The sequence below is a fragment of the Danio aesculapii genome, unplaced genomic scaffold (assembly GCF_903798145.1).
Source record: "Danio aesculapii unplaced genomic scaffold, fDanAes4.1, whole genome shotgun sequence".
Lineage (NCBI taxonomy): Eukaryota > Metazoa > Chordata > Actinopteri > Cypriniformes > Danionidae > Danio > Danio aesculapii.
In genome coordinates, this window is record NW_026613680.1 from 15,921 (window position 1) to 29,548 (window position 13,628).

The following is a 13,628-nucleotide window of genomic DNA, read 5'->3' on the forward strand; positions in this document are numbered from 1 at the left end:
CAGATTAGCATCGCGCTGAGGAGGAGTTTGGGAACAAATAAATCGCTGAACTAATCATATGGGAGTCACTGGGATAATTAGGTAAAAATAAATGCATATTATGAGACAAAGAGCGTGTTTTTTGACCTTGCATGCAAATCAGACTGTTGTTGGAGAGCCCCAAAACCAAAATATGACCCTTCTTAATGCATAATAGGGGCTCTTGGTTAATTTTTTTTATTTGTGAAATTGTTTTCTTATTTCTTATAACTACTTTTATGTAAAATTTAATTTTTCTATAAGCATTTAAACATCCACAGCTTGTTTATAATAAACACGTTCACTTAAAAAAAGCACTTTTGTGTCTTGTTGTTCCTCATCTATTATAAATGGCAACAATAATTGCTACTGGTTTAATATTTTCCTTTTCGTTCTCCTTCCTTTCCCTGTTGCTAAAAAGGGTTTTGCAATAAAGGAAAAGAAAATTAAATGCAGAAAAGTGACTTTCAGTGATATTGTAAGCATTCAAATGTTTCTATCCTTCGACCATTAAAAAGTAACGGAAGGGATATAACACCCGCTCTGTGAAGCATACATCATAAATGCCTAGTGTATTATTTTTTGTAACAACATGTCTGGTGCAAAAGTACAAAACTGACGCTAGTGTTGATTAAAGTGTCAGAGATGAAAGAGTCTTTTCTACATGCAGTTTGTCAAGCCCACTCACCTGTATCGGGCACACTCAGTTAGGGGTTGTTGTTTGGTGAGGTGGGGGAGAGAAGAAGGTGTCACAGGGTTTTCGCAAAGTTCTTCTATGTTTTCTGTAGTTTTCTCTTCTAAGTTTCCAGACTGTAGTAAGTCAGTATTTTGTATTGTGTAAGTGTTCTACTTTGTCTCAGTATTTTATTTCATGCCTTGACTTTAGGCCAAATAAACTGCTTGTGGACAGAGTACAGACTGATTTCAAATATCGTTATGGTCTTCCGATGCCATAATTGCTCTGCATGGAGTTCAAAATGCAATCTACTTTAGTTTTCACAGTAAAGCCTGTTTCATACTGCAAGCGTCAGCAGCGCATGTTTTTTTTTTTTGGTGTCCATGTAAACATTAGAGCTTTCATACCGCACGCAGCAGCAGCACTTCTGTGTGAGGCGAGAGCGTCGCTGAAGCAGCAGTACTGCGATAGTTTCGGCGCTGGGTCTAATTTTGCTGCACTGCTTACGCTCAATTAAAGTGACAGTGCATTGATAATGACCAAAACACATTGAATGAGAGTAAAAAGTAGCAATTTTACTCAATAAATGCATTAATGATATCCACTGATTTATATATAATCAATCAAATGAACTTAAACGATTAAAAACCGCAACAAACATTCATTAGGCCGGAACTACAAAACCAAATGTAAAAAATGTTAGTATCTCTTTTGCTTAAGTTGCACACTAGTGTTGCAGGAAAAGGGAAATAGAAAGTGGCCACTTTAAGACTGCTATTTACGGGAGTTGTAGTCCATAGCGAAGTGTATTGTGGGTTGCGTAGTTCGACATGCATGCTGAATGATGTAAAAGCGCTATACAAATAAAGGTGAATTGAATGATGTGAGCTCGCCGTGTGCTGTGCAGCTGAAGCAGAGGCATAAAGCTTTATTCAGCTTTGTTTTATGTTCACTCATGTTATTCCACCTGGGAGCTGTTTGAACTGTGACACTGACAACACTAAAATAAGTAAAAGAAGGGCATGCATTGATTACTTTTGTCCGTCTCATCCTTTGCACAAGCTGTTACTCTGCCGCTGGACATAACTGAAGCGGAGAAACTAACACTAGTTTGATCATGTATAAATCTCATTATAACTATATTGTATAAATATTAATAAAATAGGCCTTTACAACATTGTCAACAACCTGACAATAAAAAACCAAATGACATGATATCACAGGCAATTGTCTTCTGAGTGCACCAGACATGAATGACACTCCTCATAGAGCTCGAGAAGCAGACAGTACTGTATGATCTATATCATTTGTAAAATAAAGACTTGCAGGTTAAAGAAACGGCATAGGAGGAGGTTGCCGCGAGCCTTGATGCAGCTGAAACGTTTTTTAAAAAGTGAATTTGTATATAGAGAGATATGTAACTAGATAGAATAGACAGAGATAGACTTATCTCTGCAGCAGCTGCCGAAGAGTGTGCTAAACTAGAAAGTCTTTTTATCACTCTTTTTTTTTTTTAATTGTGTGAATGCTAACTATTGACAATTGCCAACATATTATTCAGTAATGAATACAACCAATTTGAGCAAATCTGTCACTTATTTTTGAGCACTAATTAGTTTTTAATGCACAGATTGACTCTAAAGGGAGAAATACCACTCACCCTAAATACTGTTTCTTTCCTAATATAATTTTAAACTGTAGCCACTCCTTGTTTCTTTGTATCAATATGCTCTAGATATGCAACTCAATTTATAAATAATTTTCTTTCTCCTTTTTAAAATCAATATTAACTAATGTCACTGTAACTTCAAAAGTTTGACCACCTCCTGGGTGAAAAGTGCTTAAGGGTGCTTAAACTTTCGCTAGTGAAAAGGGAAATCAAAATTCCTTAGTGTGAGTGTGTCTATACCTATCCATCTCAAACTTAACCACAAATATACAATAAGTGCACCATATCCTGTTTTTATGAAATCATAACTAACAGCTGACACTTGAACATACACCAGTATGTTAAGAAATTAAAATTCGGACACTGAAATGACAGAAACCATTTGTTGGAGATATGAATTAAAGTTTAATTCAATTGCTTTTTTTTTGATGTGCCAAATGTTCACAGTACACAGAGAGGGTGGAGTTTATGACCTCTGCTGTAGCCAGTCACCAGGGGGCGCTCCAAATATTTTGGCTTCACTATTCAGGATATGTGCATCAAACCAACAGATCACATTTCAGTGTTTTTGACCACTTGGTGGCAGTAGAGACTTTAGCTTGAATTTAGCGTTTAGCCGATTACGCTGCTGAAATATCATTAATTCCACACATTGTGCTTATTTAGATGAGTACTAGAATGCTAAGTCCAAATAAATGTGCTCTAGAGTGTAACCGGGGAACTATTTTATAGCAGGATTATCAGGATTCATCATTCGAGTTTAAAGAATAAAAACAATGTAACGCAATTTTCATCATCATTGTTATGGGATTTGGAAACTCCGCAATAACATACACATGCAAACATTTGAAAAATTTCATATATCCAATGTACATTTATTTAGCATATGCAAATGAAGCACACTACACACAAGCTTTCCATTCAGACTTGTAAAATGAAATGTACTATAGCTTGATATTCCAAGAAGCAGTGCAGAGTCCAATAACATTCATGCATTGTGCCCAATATAATAACTGACACACAAACCTACACTTCTTTTTATGTTTTTAGCAAATTGAAATATCTAACAACATGTATACATTGCAAAATCAAATAACACAGTAACATACAAAGACTTACAAAATGGCCATAACTTTGATCTTGACATGACATTTGATGACTTTTTCAGCATTATAGCATAATGTTACTGGTGTGATCTGACCTGTGCGTACAGAGACTGATCTTGAGTGACTTTTGCTCTGGCTCTTCTAGTGTTCAGAGGTTTCTGACTAAAAGTAATGGATGCGTAATTCAGGCTGTCTTCATCCTAATATCAAGAGAAAATATAAAAGAAACTCCAGTTATGAAAGGAAACCTATGTGATATGACTTTAGGAAAAGTTTGAAAAGTTCTAGTATTCAATATGTAATTGATAAAACAGCAAAGTTAAAGTACTTACTTGAGTTGTTTGAGCAGCGGATGCTTAAAAAAATCAAGAAACAGTCTAGTTATTATAAATAGCAGTCATGTTGTTTTTTTAAATTTTACAATTGCTTTACATTAATAAATTAGGTAATTAATTGTATTCATAAAGTCTTACTTTTAATCTGATTTCTACAGAATTTTATTCCCAGAAAAACAACAAGGGCCAAAAATATGATATTTGAAATTCCAGAAGCAAGAAGAGCAGGATTAAAATCATAATTTTCTGTAACAAAATTGAACAAAATTTTAATTCCTGAACATTTGTTACATAACCAGTTTGGTATCATATACTCAGTTTCAATTATGAATATACCTTTTTTTTATTTACATAACGTGTTTTACATGTGAAGAGTTTGGATGCAAAAGCCTCTAAATGCCATCAGAAAAAATCATTGTTGTAGAATTAAAATTAATTAAATTATTTTCCAGAGAGGAAAAATCAAACTAAACATTTCAACATTATAAGCAGATATTTGTGTTCCACCTTCATCTTACCTTTAATATTCAGTTGAGTTCCTCTTCCAAGCAGTATTTCTCCGCATGCGGCCACAGCACAGTAGTAAATGCCAGTATCAGAGCGACTGATGTTGTTCTTGTGGAGACTGTAGACACAGCTCTGTGTTTGAGACTTAGTGTTGTTCTTACAGCGGCCATTTCTCTCTCCTTTGGTGTAAAGCACTCCTTCAGAGTCTCCTGAGGTTTGCTTGAACCAGTAGACGCTGTGATCTCCTGCACAGCTCTCAGTGAAGATGCTGCACTGCAAATTCACTGAATCTCCTGGATCAACAGTGTCTATCAAAGACTGATGAAGAGTTGTGTTTCTGTCTGCAGCTGCATCTTCACAAGCACAGAAATAGTCAGTACAAAAAATAAATAAAAATCTGCCACCACAGACCAAACAAAACCTAAAAAAACAAAAATGTACCTCTGACAAGTAATCGAGTTCCTGAGCCCATTCCAATGGTTTGATATGCTGAAACTACACAGTAATATGTTGCAGAGTCTGATAACGTTGTCTGTAAAATGGTCAGATTAAAATAACCATCTTCATTGGCAACATTAAAACGATTTGTGAAGTTGTGATTCCAGCTAGGCTGTTGATTTAAATATGAAGACACAATTTGTAGGGATTTTCCATCAGTCGTCTGTTTAAACCATGTGTTTATCGACTGTACCAGCCCTGGAAATTTGCAGGTAAAGTTTACATCCCGGTCAGCTTCAACTATTTTTACATTATCTTCCTGAACAACATCAAAACCAGTGGAGCAGACTGCAAATAAAGCACAAAACTGTTTAAAAGATTTGAAGGGATTATATAATGTTAACTGTATTTTAATTTATATTTAAAACAGCATCTAGGTATTTACATATATTTGAGGAAAGCAACAGAATGAAGTAATATCTCATTATCAGTCGTCCTCCAAAAGGATCCTTGTGCTTAGAATTCCCCTATAAAAAGTGAACAAATGATCATGCTATCAATACATTTACTCATGGTAGAAAATAAGAATAGATAAGTGTCCTCACCATGTGTCCATCAGCCTCTTCTTCAGTCAACTGAGGCTCTTATGCACTTTCACCTTAACTTTTATGCTTTCACACCACACACCACAGCAGAATGACTAGAAAAAATCTAAACCAACCGTCCTTTCATTTCTCTTAACAAAACCCTCTCTCATTTATTAATGAATGTATTATTATTGAACACTTCATTAACTGTTTACCTTAAAATGGCCACTCACAAAACTATGTAATTGTTGTTTCAGTGCTTTAAAAAAAACATTGTGAGGTTTATCACTGGAAAAAGCAGGAAATAAGGGCCTCAAATTTCCTGTTTTTGATCATAAGCATTAAATAAATGAATCTTTCTAGTTTAAGTAATGGCGTTTTACATAAGTATTTTGAATTGATAAATCCATGGTATGTATAGGACGTTTACATGGTTTTTACTTTCCAAAATATCAATATTTATAGGTAATAAAAATCTTCATTTTACCTAGGTTTTGAGGCTCAGAGTATGAGTGGAATTATACTGCAACGTTTTCCTTATATTTGTGTATAACCACAATAACAAGAAAACAGCTGTTTTGTCTCCTTTACTCATTAATGTGGAGTGCTTCACAGAAATTATAGCCTACAATATAGGCTTGATCTGACCTTGTGCTGTGTGAATCAGTGGGTGGAGCTACAGAATCATGCATTGATTATCATTGGTGGAGGCCGTGTTTATTCATAGATAGGTACTGCAGTTTCCTCAATCGCCCTGTTGTCAGTAATTTTTTAAGTACAATTTTACAATGGACAATCTTAGTTTTGAAACTTACAAGAGATTCTTTTTGTACAAAGAATCTTTTATTAATCACAAGCCAAAGTAAGTTTGTTTCCTTTAGTGTTAATACATTCATACATGTTAATGTTAATACATTAGGTGTAAGAGCTTTATGTTAAGCTTTCTCGTGGTTGTCTTTTGGACAAGTAAATGTTTCATATATTTATTCGAGAATAAAATTTTTGCTAATTTGAGCAAAGATTTGTTTGTGATTTTATGAGCTTTTCTGCATTATTTATTAGCAAACTGTCAGGAGTAGATTTTAAATAAATAAATGCATCTAACTGCATAAGAATTCAATGGGACAAACAGTTCTTCTGTTTTTATTTAGACATCTGTCGGCTTTCAAATGCATTCATTCATAAATTTTCTTTTCGGCTTAGTCCCTTTTATTAATCCAGGGTTGCCACAGAGGAATTAACCGCCAACTTATCGAGCAGGTTTTTACGCAGCGAATGCCCCTCCAGCTGCAACCCATCTCTGGGAAACATCCACACACACTTATTCACACTCATACACTACGGACAATTTAGTCTACCCAATTCACCTGTACCACATGTCTTTGGACTGTGGGGGAAACCGGAGGAAACCCAGGTGAACACAGGGAGAACATGCAAACACCACACAAATTGACCCAGCCGAGGCTCGAACCAGCGACCTTTTTGCTGTGAGGCGACAGCACTACCTACTGCACCACTACGTCACCCTTTCAAATGCATATGCAGGGTAAAAGTTACTTTTTAACTGCATTTAAAAATACTAATATTTTGAAAAAAATAGTGGACTGGTGCTTCAGGCCAATAAATGTTAGCACAAAATCAAGAAAAGAAAGAGCATAAAATTCAATCAATAGTAAAAACTTTAGTAGCTTTATTGGCAGTTTTTGTTAAATGTGCTAATATTTTGAATGTTGCATATTTGCCAAATGTAAAAGTATTAACAAGAAGACATGCAGTAATGAATAACAGATACAGCAGCAATAACAGACAAAACAGAGTTACATTTGGCTCTTAATTGAGCAAAAGAATTGTGAAGCCAAAGAGTTGAACACACAAAATAACACATGATCTCATCTGGTAATTCCCACATGTGCACACAATCAACTATATTTAGAATAAAACATATTCAAAATGACATTTCAGATAATATTAAAGAGACAATAAGCTGACATTATTTGCTGCAAACATCATAAAAATGAACTAAGCCACATTTAGAGTTGAACTTCTTATGGTCTAAAGCATTTTGTAGGCATTTTTTGAGTGATCATGCTGTACTTTACAAAAGAATATTCTTCAGAAAAGTTCACGTCGAGTCCTTCTGCAATCAAGTCATTTTGGGCAGCAAAGATCAGAATGTCTTCACCCTACAATAATCAGGGGAAACAATCAACATTTTTTACACTTGATAAGATTGCCTATATTATTCAAAATAAAAAAAATGTATTATTTGAACCTTTTTGAAGTCTCATTTAAATCTATACTTAATGTAAAATATAAAGATTTTAAATAATTGTAATTGTAAAATTTACTGTTGTTATAATTCAGAGAAACAATTTTAAGAACTTACTTGATTGTCTTGATGTTTGTGGATTGTGGATGAAGAAAAAAAAATAAAAAATTATTTAAAAGGCAATTAAACACTAAGTTGTCCTGTGGGTCTTAAATATAAATTACAAATTTATAAACATCCTCAATTGAAGTTTTGCTTTAGACTTTTTTTAAATGATTTTTCTAATCCAAGTGGCATTATTATTCTATTTTTTGCAGTGTGATCATAAGCTATGGGAAATATGACTTCTATGGTGTTTACAATTTTTCTCTCTTGGTCTTAAAAATGTCTTGATAAATGTACCTTGATAAAACCTACAGAAGCCATTATATTTATGTATTGTAATAATTATATATGTGCAATTACAAAATTACTTGTTTGCAGTAAGTGTCCTAATAAATATCTTACCTTTCTTACATAGTTTTATGGTGACAAAAACAGTGTATGCCAAAAATATGACATTTAAAATCCCAAGAGCAATCAGAGTTGGATTTACAGCATAACTTTCTGAAATTACAAAACATTCAACATGTGATTCAGAGTGCTGATTGTAGATCACTTCGTATTTCCAGCAAGATCTGCATTAAATATTCCTCTTGAATGACAAGCTTTAAATATTTCTCTAAAACCTTACCTATAATATTGAGTTGAGTTCCTCTTCCAAACAGTATTTCTCCACATGCGGCCACAGCACAGTAGTAAATGCCAGAATCAGAGTGACTGATGTTGTTCTTGTGGAGACTGTAGACACAGCTCTGCGTTTGAGACTCAGTGCTGTTCTTACAGCGGCCATTTCTCTCTCCTTTGGTGTAAAGCACTCCTTCAGAGTCTCCTGAGCTTTGTTTGAACCAGTAGACGCTGTGATCTCCTGCACAGCTCTCAGTGAAGATGCTGCACTGCAAATTCACTGAATCTCCTGGATCAACAGTGTCTATCAAAGACTGATGAAGAGTTGTGTTTCTGTCTGCAGCTGCATCTTCACAAGCACATGAAAGAACAGAAATAGCACAATAAATCAGCCACCACACACAAAATAACTAAAATAAATATGAAAAATAAAAGCCTTACCTCTGACAAGTAATCGAGTTCCTGAACCCATTCCAATGTTGTAAGATGTTGAGATTACACAGTAATATATTGCTGAGTCTGACGGCTTTGTCTTTAAAATGGTCAGATTAAAATAACCATCTTCTTTCATGACATTAAAACGATTCTCAGAGTAGTTACTCCAATTGGGTTCTTGATTTAGATATAAAGACACAATTTGTAGGGATTTTCCATCAGCTCTTTGTTTAAACCATACTTTTGTCACCTGCAGAAGCTTTGAAAATGTGCAAGGAAGGTTCACCTTCTCTCCCGCTGCAGCTATTTTTACATTATTTTCTTGAACAACTTCCACACCAAAGGAGCAAACTGCAAAATAAAAGTTTAGTATTACACTGTGATAAATGCTTTTGAATTTATAAAAAAAGCATATAAAAAGTATATTTACCTATTGTTGAGCAGAATAAACAGATCAAATAATACTTCATGGTCGGTGGTCTTAAAGAAATATCCATTAATTGTAATTTGTCCTAGAAAATCAGCCCAAAACAAACTCTTGACACCAGAATTAAGTAATAGAGATCAGTAGACTGTTTACCCCACGCTTCAATCTCTACTTAGACAAACGAGACGCTTACGCACTTATCTTATTTATTCTGTTTTCTAAGAGTTGATTGGCCACTTAGAAAGGGGTTTGAACTGAGCTGAAACCTCTTCTTCGACGCAGCCAATCAATGCGGTGTTGTGGTAGAGTTTGCATTGGTATTTGTTTTTATAATTGATTTAAGGAATATAATGATAAATAATTATAATATACATAATTATAAATTTATAATTATAAAACAAATAATTAAAAAAATCTAAAATAATAAATAATTATAATAAAATTATGAATTATAATAAAATTGCAACTACAATATTGTTTATCCTACAAGTAAAACATACTTGTTTCAAAACAAATTTCTGGATAATAACTGCGTACAAGTACAGATTTTGTGCACAAGTCATAAATCAAATCATAAATGCTAAATACATTTTCATCTGAATTCAGATGTTATTTTTCATTTTAAGGGAAATGGCACTCTTTAAAGTGCTAGTGAGTATTTGTCACAGTTTAGTTTTTTTGTAGAGAATGACCTCTGAGTCTGTTTTCACACCTCTAGCCGCATCAACACCACAACATGTGAAACCTCAGCTATTCTTCCATTGCTAGAAAAAAAGCCTCATCTGCGCCCTGCAGACACACAACTATTAACAGATACTAATATCATACTCTCTGACACTTAATAATCAGCCTTAAATTAAAGTCTTTAAGACAATTTTTTTCATTTCAGCACCAAGGACAGAGATATAAATAATTTCTGCATTGCAAAAATTATCCAACATACCTTTATACATATTTATGCAGGAAAACAAACAGAGCTTTTATGAGCAGAATATTAATAACATATTGAGATAAAATGATTATAAACTAACATAATCTGACATCTTAAAGAGCCCATATTATACATGAAATATGGTCATATTTAGGTTGTAAGGGTCTCCAACAACAGTCTAATATGCATGCAAGGTCATAAAACACTTTGATGGTCTTATAACCTGCATTTATTTTTACCTAATTATCCCTGCGACTCCCATATGAATCGTTCAGCGATTCATTTGTTCCCAACCCCCTCCTCAGCGCGAAGCTAATCTGCGCTGATTGGACCGATGACAGCCTGCTGCGATTGGTCGACAGTGACAGGCTTCAGCACGAGACAGAGTGAAATGCCCAGCTGGTAATCAACAATATAAAAGTAGTCACAGTGCACACGCGCTTCATAGTGTAAGGCTTTTTTCACACACACACACAACCCTCCTCAGAAGAACTGGGGAGATCGACGCGAGTCTCTCTCTCTCCCTCTCCCTCTCCCTCTCTCTCTCTCACACACACACACAACGCTCCTCAGAAGAACTAGGGAAAGCGACGCGAGTCTCTCTCTCTCTCTCTCTCTCTCTCTCTCTCTCTCTCTTTCTCTCTCTCTCTCTCTCTCTCTCTCACACACACACACACACACACACACAACGCTCCTCAGAAAAACTAGGGAAAGCGACGCGAGTCTCTCTCTCTCACACACACACACAACGCTCCTCAGAAGAACTAGGGAAAGCGACGCGAGTCTCTCTCTCTCTCTCTCTCTCACACACACACACACACACACACACACACACACAACGCTCCTCAGAAGAACTAGGGAAAGTGACACGAGTCTCCTGTCTCCTAGCTTACGATCGATCGCCATAGCAACGACAAACGGCAGTGGAACGCGAGCTCACAAAAGCCTTTAACAATAAATCCGTAAACAAAGCAGCACGCGTCGCGTTTTTAACGTGGCTGACATGTGATAAGAGAATATAAAGAGTAACCGCGTGTACTGTACCAGGTTAACAACTCATCTTTGGGTAGAGACTGTCAATATTATCCATCTGAGCACAGCGTGACTTCATTCGACCGGCGGCGTCTGTGTGTGTGTGTCTAGTGTTTTTTCTGTGTTAGTGGGCGGGGCCGCAGGTTTCAAATCTCCCTGGTTTGCGCGCGTAACTACTGGCGAGGCTTGTGTTTCATGGCTGCGTCATCGCGAAACACCTAATGACTCGTTATCAAGGCGACTCGTTTGAAGCACTATGAGTCGACTCTTTTATAGATAAATCAATAGTTTTAAACACTGTACACTTACAGATTTAAGCCTTAGCTGGATATTTCACTTCACTTAGAGCTGTGTTACACACTACATGGAAGGGCATTTTCAAAAACCCATAATATGGGCTCTTTAAAATCAGTAACCTAGTATTGCTATGTAACGTATTTAATTCAGAATCTTTTAATATGCCATGTTTAATGTGCTTAACTTTAATTAGCACATGTATTCTTCCCTCTACACAATCAGTGATTTCAGGTTTCAAACTGATCTGATCTAAAAAGAAAAATATTTGAGTTCCTTAACCATAAATATACACAACACCACATCATTGAAGTCTGGACAGGACACAAAGAAGGGAACACCATGATTAAAGCATGTGCAGCATACAGCCAAATGCATTTCCTTTAGATTTCTATTCATAAGAGAGTGATGGTCATTTTTTATTTTACTATTATGATCAAAACATAAACCTCAAATTCAGACCCAGTCCATATAAGGAGAGGATGTGTATGTGGCTCTTACTGAAGTCAGAAGACAGAGATGAGTTTCATCATTTCCTGCTAAAAAAAGACAGGAAGAAACTGTTCATTATAGAGTGAGAGGTGCTGAAGTAAACATCAGCGGACAGCTTCATCTTATCTTTGCTTATCTTAATTTCATCTCATCTTATTTAAACTTTGAAGGTGACACTTTTGTGGTTACAAATATTAAAATTTCAGAACAAGAAAAAAAGATAATCATTATAAATGTACAATTCATTTATTATGAAGTTATTTTAAAAGTAAGTTTCTGTGTGATTAAATAGTGGAATGCAATTAAATTTTTCATCACATTCAGTTTATTCAGCACGAAAAACAATATAAACATCAACCAATTGGTAAATATTCTGATAATCAGATTCATGAAGGTCTTTTATTCATGCTTGTATGAAATGTGCACATTACCATCTTCTGTCTGTTCCCCCCTCCCCCTACTTTTTTATACCACACTTTGAATTGAAACCACAGAAGTAACTTCCTCAATGAACAGCTTTCACTACTAGTGCACTTTGTTTTTTTAATGGCAGAGATAGAGTAAAAGTTATAATTATAAGATTATGAAGTGGTAAAATACACACATCTTAATGTGTTAACCTTTTGACTCCATTTGAACATTTGTTGTTTCAATTATATACTAGTTTTAGTTGTATCTGGCTGCAGACTTGCAGATGCGTGTAGTGTTAGAGACAGGGTATATAAGCATGTGCAGCCAGACCCTTCTTGCTAGTTCTATCTTTTTGTGTGTGTGTATTCAGGTGTAGAGTGTTAGAGCGAATACTTTGTGTTGCAACTAGCGGTGTAACAATATACATTCATATGTGTACATTTCATACTTTTTTAAACTCATTCTCCAACCATCAACACATTTTAAAAATGCAGAGCACTTAAGACCTCACATGAAAAGGCCACGCTGTGCCTCGACAAACTGCTGACTTTCTAAAAAACATAGTGCTTTCATTGAAATAGCTGAAAGAATGCACTTGCTTGCTGTGTATGGGGGAAAGAAGGGGGAAGGCAGTTCCATAAAAAAAAAAAAACATTTATATGTCAGAATTATTAGCGCCCCTGTTTATTTTTTCCCCCAATTTTTGTTTAACGGAGAGCAGATTTTTTTCGTCATTTCTAAACATAATAGTTTTAATAACTCATTTCTAATAACTGATTTATTTTATCTTTGCCATGACAGTAAATAATATTTGGCTACTATACAGCTTAAAGTGACATTTAAAGGCTTAACTAGATTAATTAGGTTAACTAGGCAGGTTAGGGTAATTAGGCAAGTTATTGTATAACGATGTTTTGTTCTGTAGACTATTGAAAAAGATATATAGCTAAAGAGGCTAATAATTTTGTCCTTAATATGGTTGTTAAAGAATTAAAAACTGCTTTTATTCTAGCCGAAATAAAACAATTAAGACTATCTCCAGAAGAAAAAATAATATCAGACATACTGTGAAAATTTCCTTGCTCTGTTGAACATCATTTGGGAAATATTTAAAAAAGAAAAATAAATTCAAAGTGAGGCTAATAATTCTGACTTAAACTGTGCGTGCGTGCGTGCGTGTGTGTGTGTGTGTATATGTGTATGTGTGTATATATATATATATATATATATATATATATATATATATATATATATATATATATATATATATATATA

At 34.9% G+C, this 13,628-nt stretch overlaps 2 protein-coding genes across 3 annotated transcripts; both read right to left on the bottom strand.

Annotated features, from left to right (window-relative positions):
- Nucleotides 1-3,546: 3,546 nt before the first annotated feature.
- On the bottom strand, nucleotides 3,547-5,270 carry LOC130220183 (uncharacterized). 2 transcript variants are annotated; one of them, XM_056452564.1, is made up of 6 exons: nucleotides 5,195-5,270; nucleotides 4,753-5,097; nucleotides 4,323-4,664; nucleotides 3,943-4,050; nucleotides 3,802-3,824; nucleotides 3,547-3,669 (listed from the first exon to the last, which is right to left on the bottom strand). In XM_056452564.1, the coding sequence occupies exons 1-6, from the start codon at nucleotides 5,232-5,234 to the stop codon at nucleotides 3,547-3,549; spliced, it is 981 nt and encodes a 326-aa protein (XP_056308539.1). In that variant the 5' UTR covers nucleotides 5,235-5,270. The 2 variants fall into 2 exon arrangements, with proteins under 2 accessions (XP_056308539.1, XP_056308538.1); XM_056452563.1 differs by having other exon boundaries at nucleotides 4,323-4,658; nucleotides 5,195-5,234.
- A 2,111-nt stretch (nucleotides 5,271-7,381) lies between these two features.
- LOC130220182 (uncharacterized) lies at nucleotides 7,382-9,236 on the bottom strand. The gene is made up of 6 exons (XM_056452562.1): nucleotides 9,197-9,236; nucleotides 8,773-9,117; nucleotides 8,339-8,680; nucleotides 8,113-8,211; nucleotides 7,723-7,730; nucleotides 7,382-7,519 (listed from the first exon to the last, which is right to left on the bottom strand). The coding sequence occupies exons 1-6, from the start codon at nucleotides 9,234-9,236 to the stop codon at nucleotides 7,382-7,384; spliced, it is 972 nt and encodes a 323-aa protein (XP_056308537.1).
- Between the last annotated feature and the right edge of the window lie 4,392 nt (nucleotides 9,237-13,628).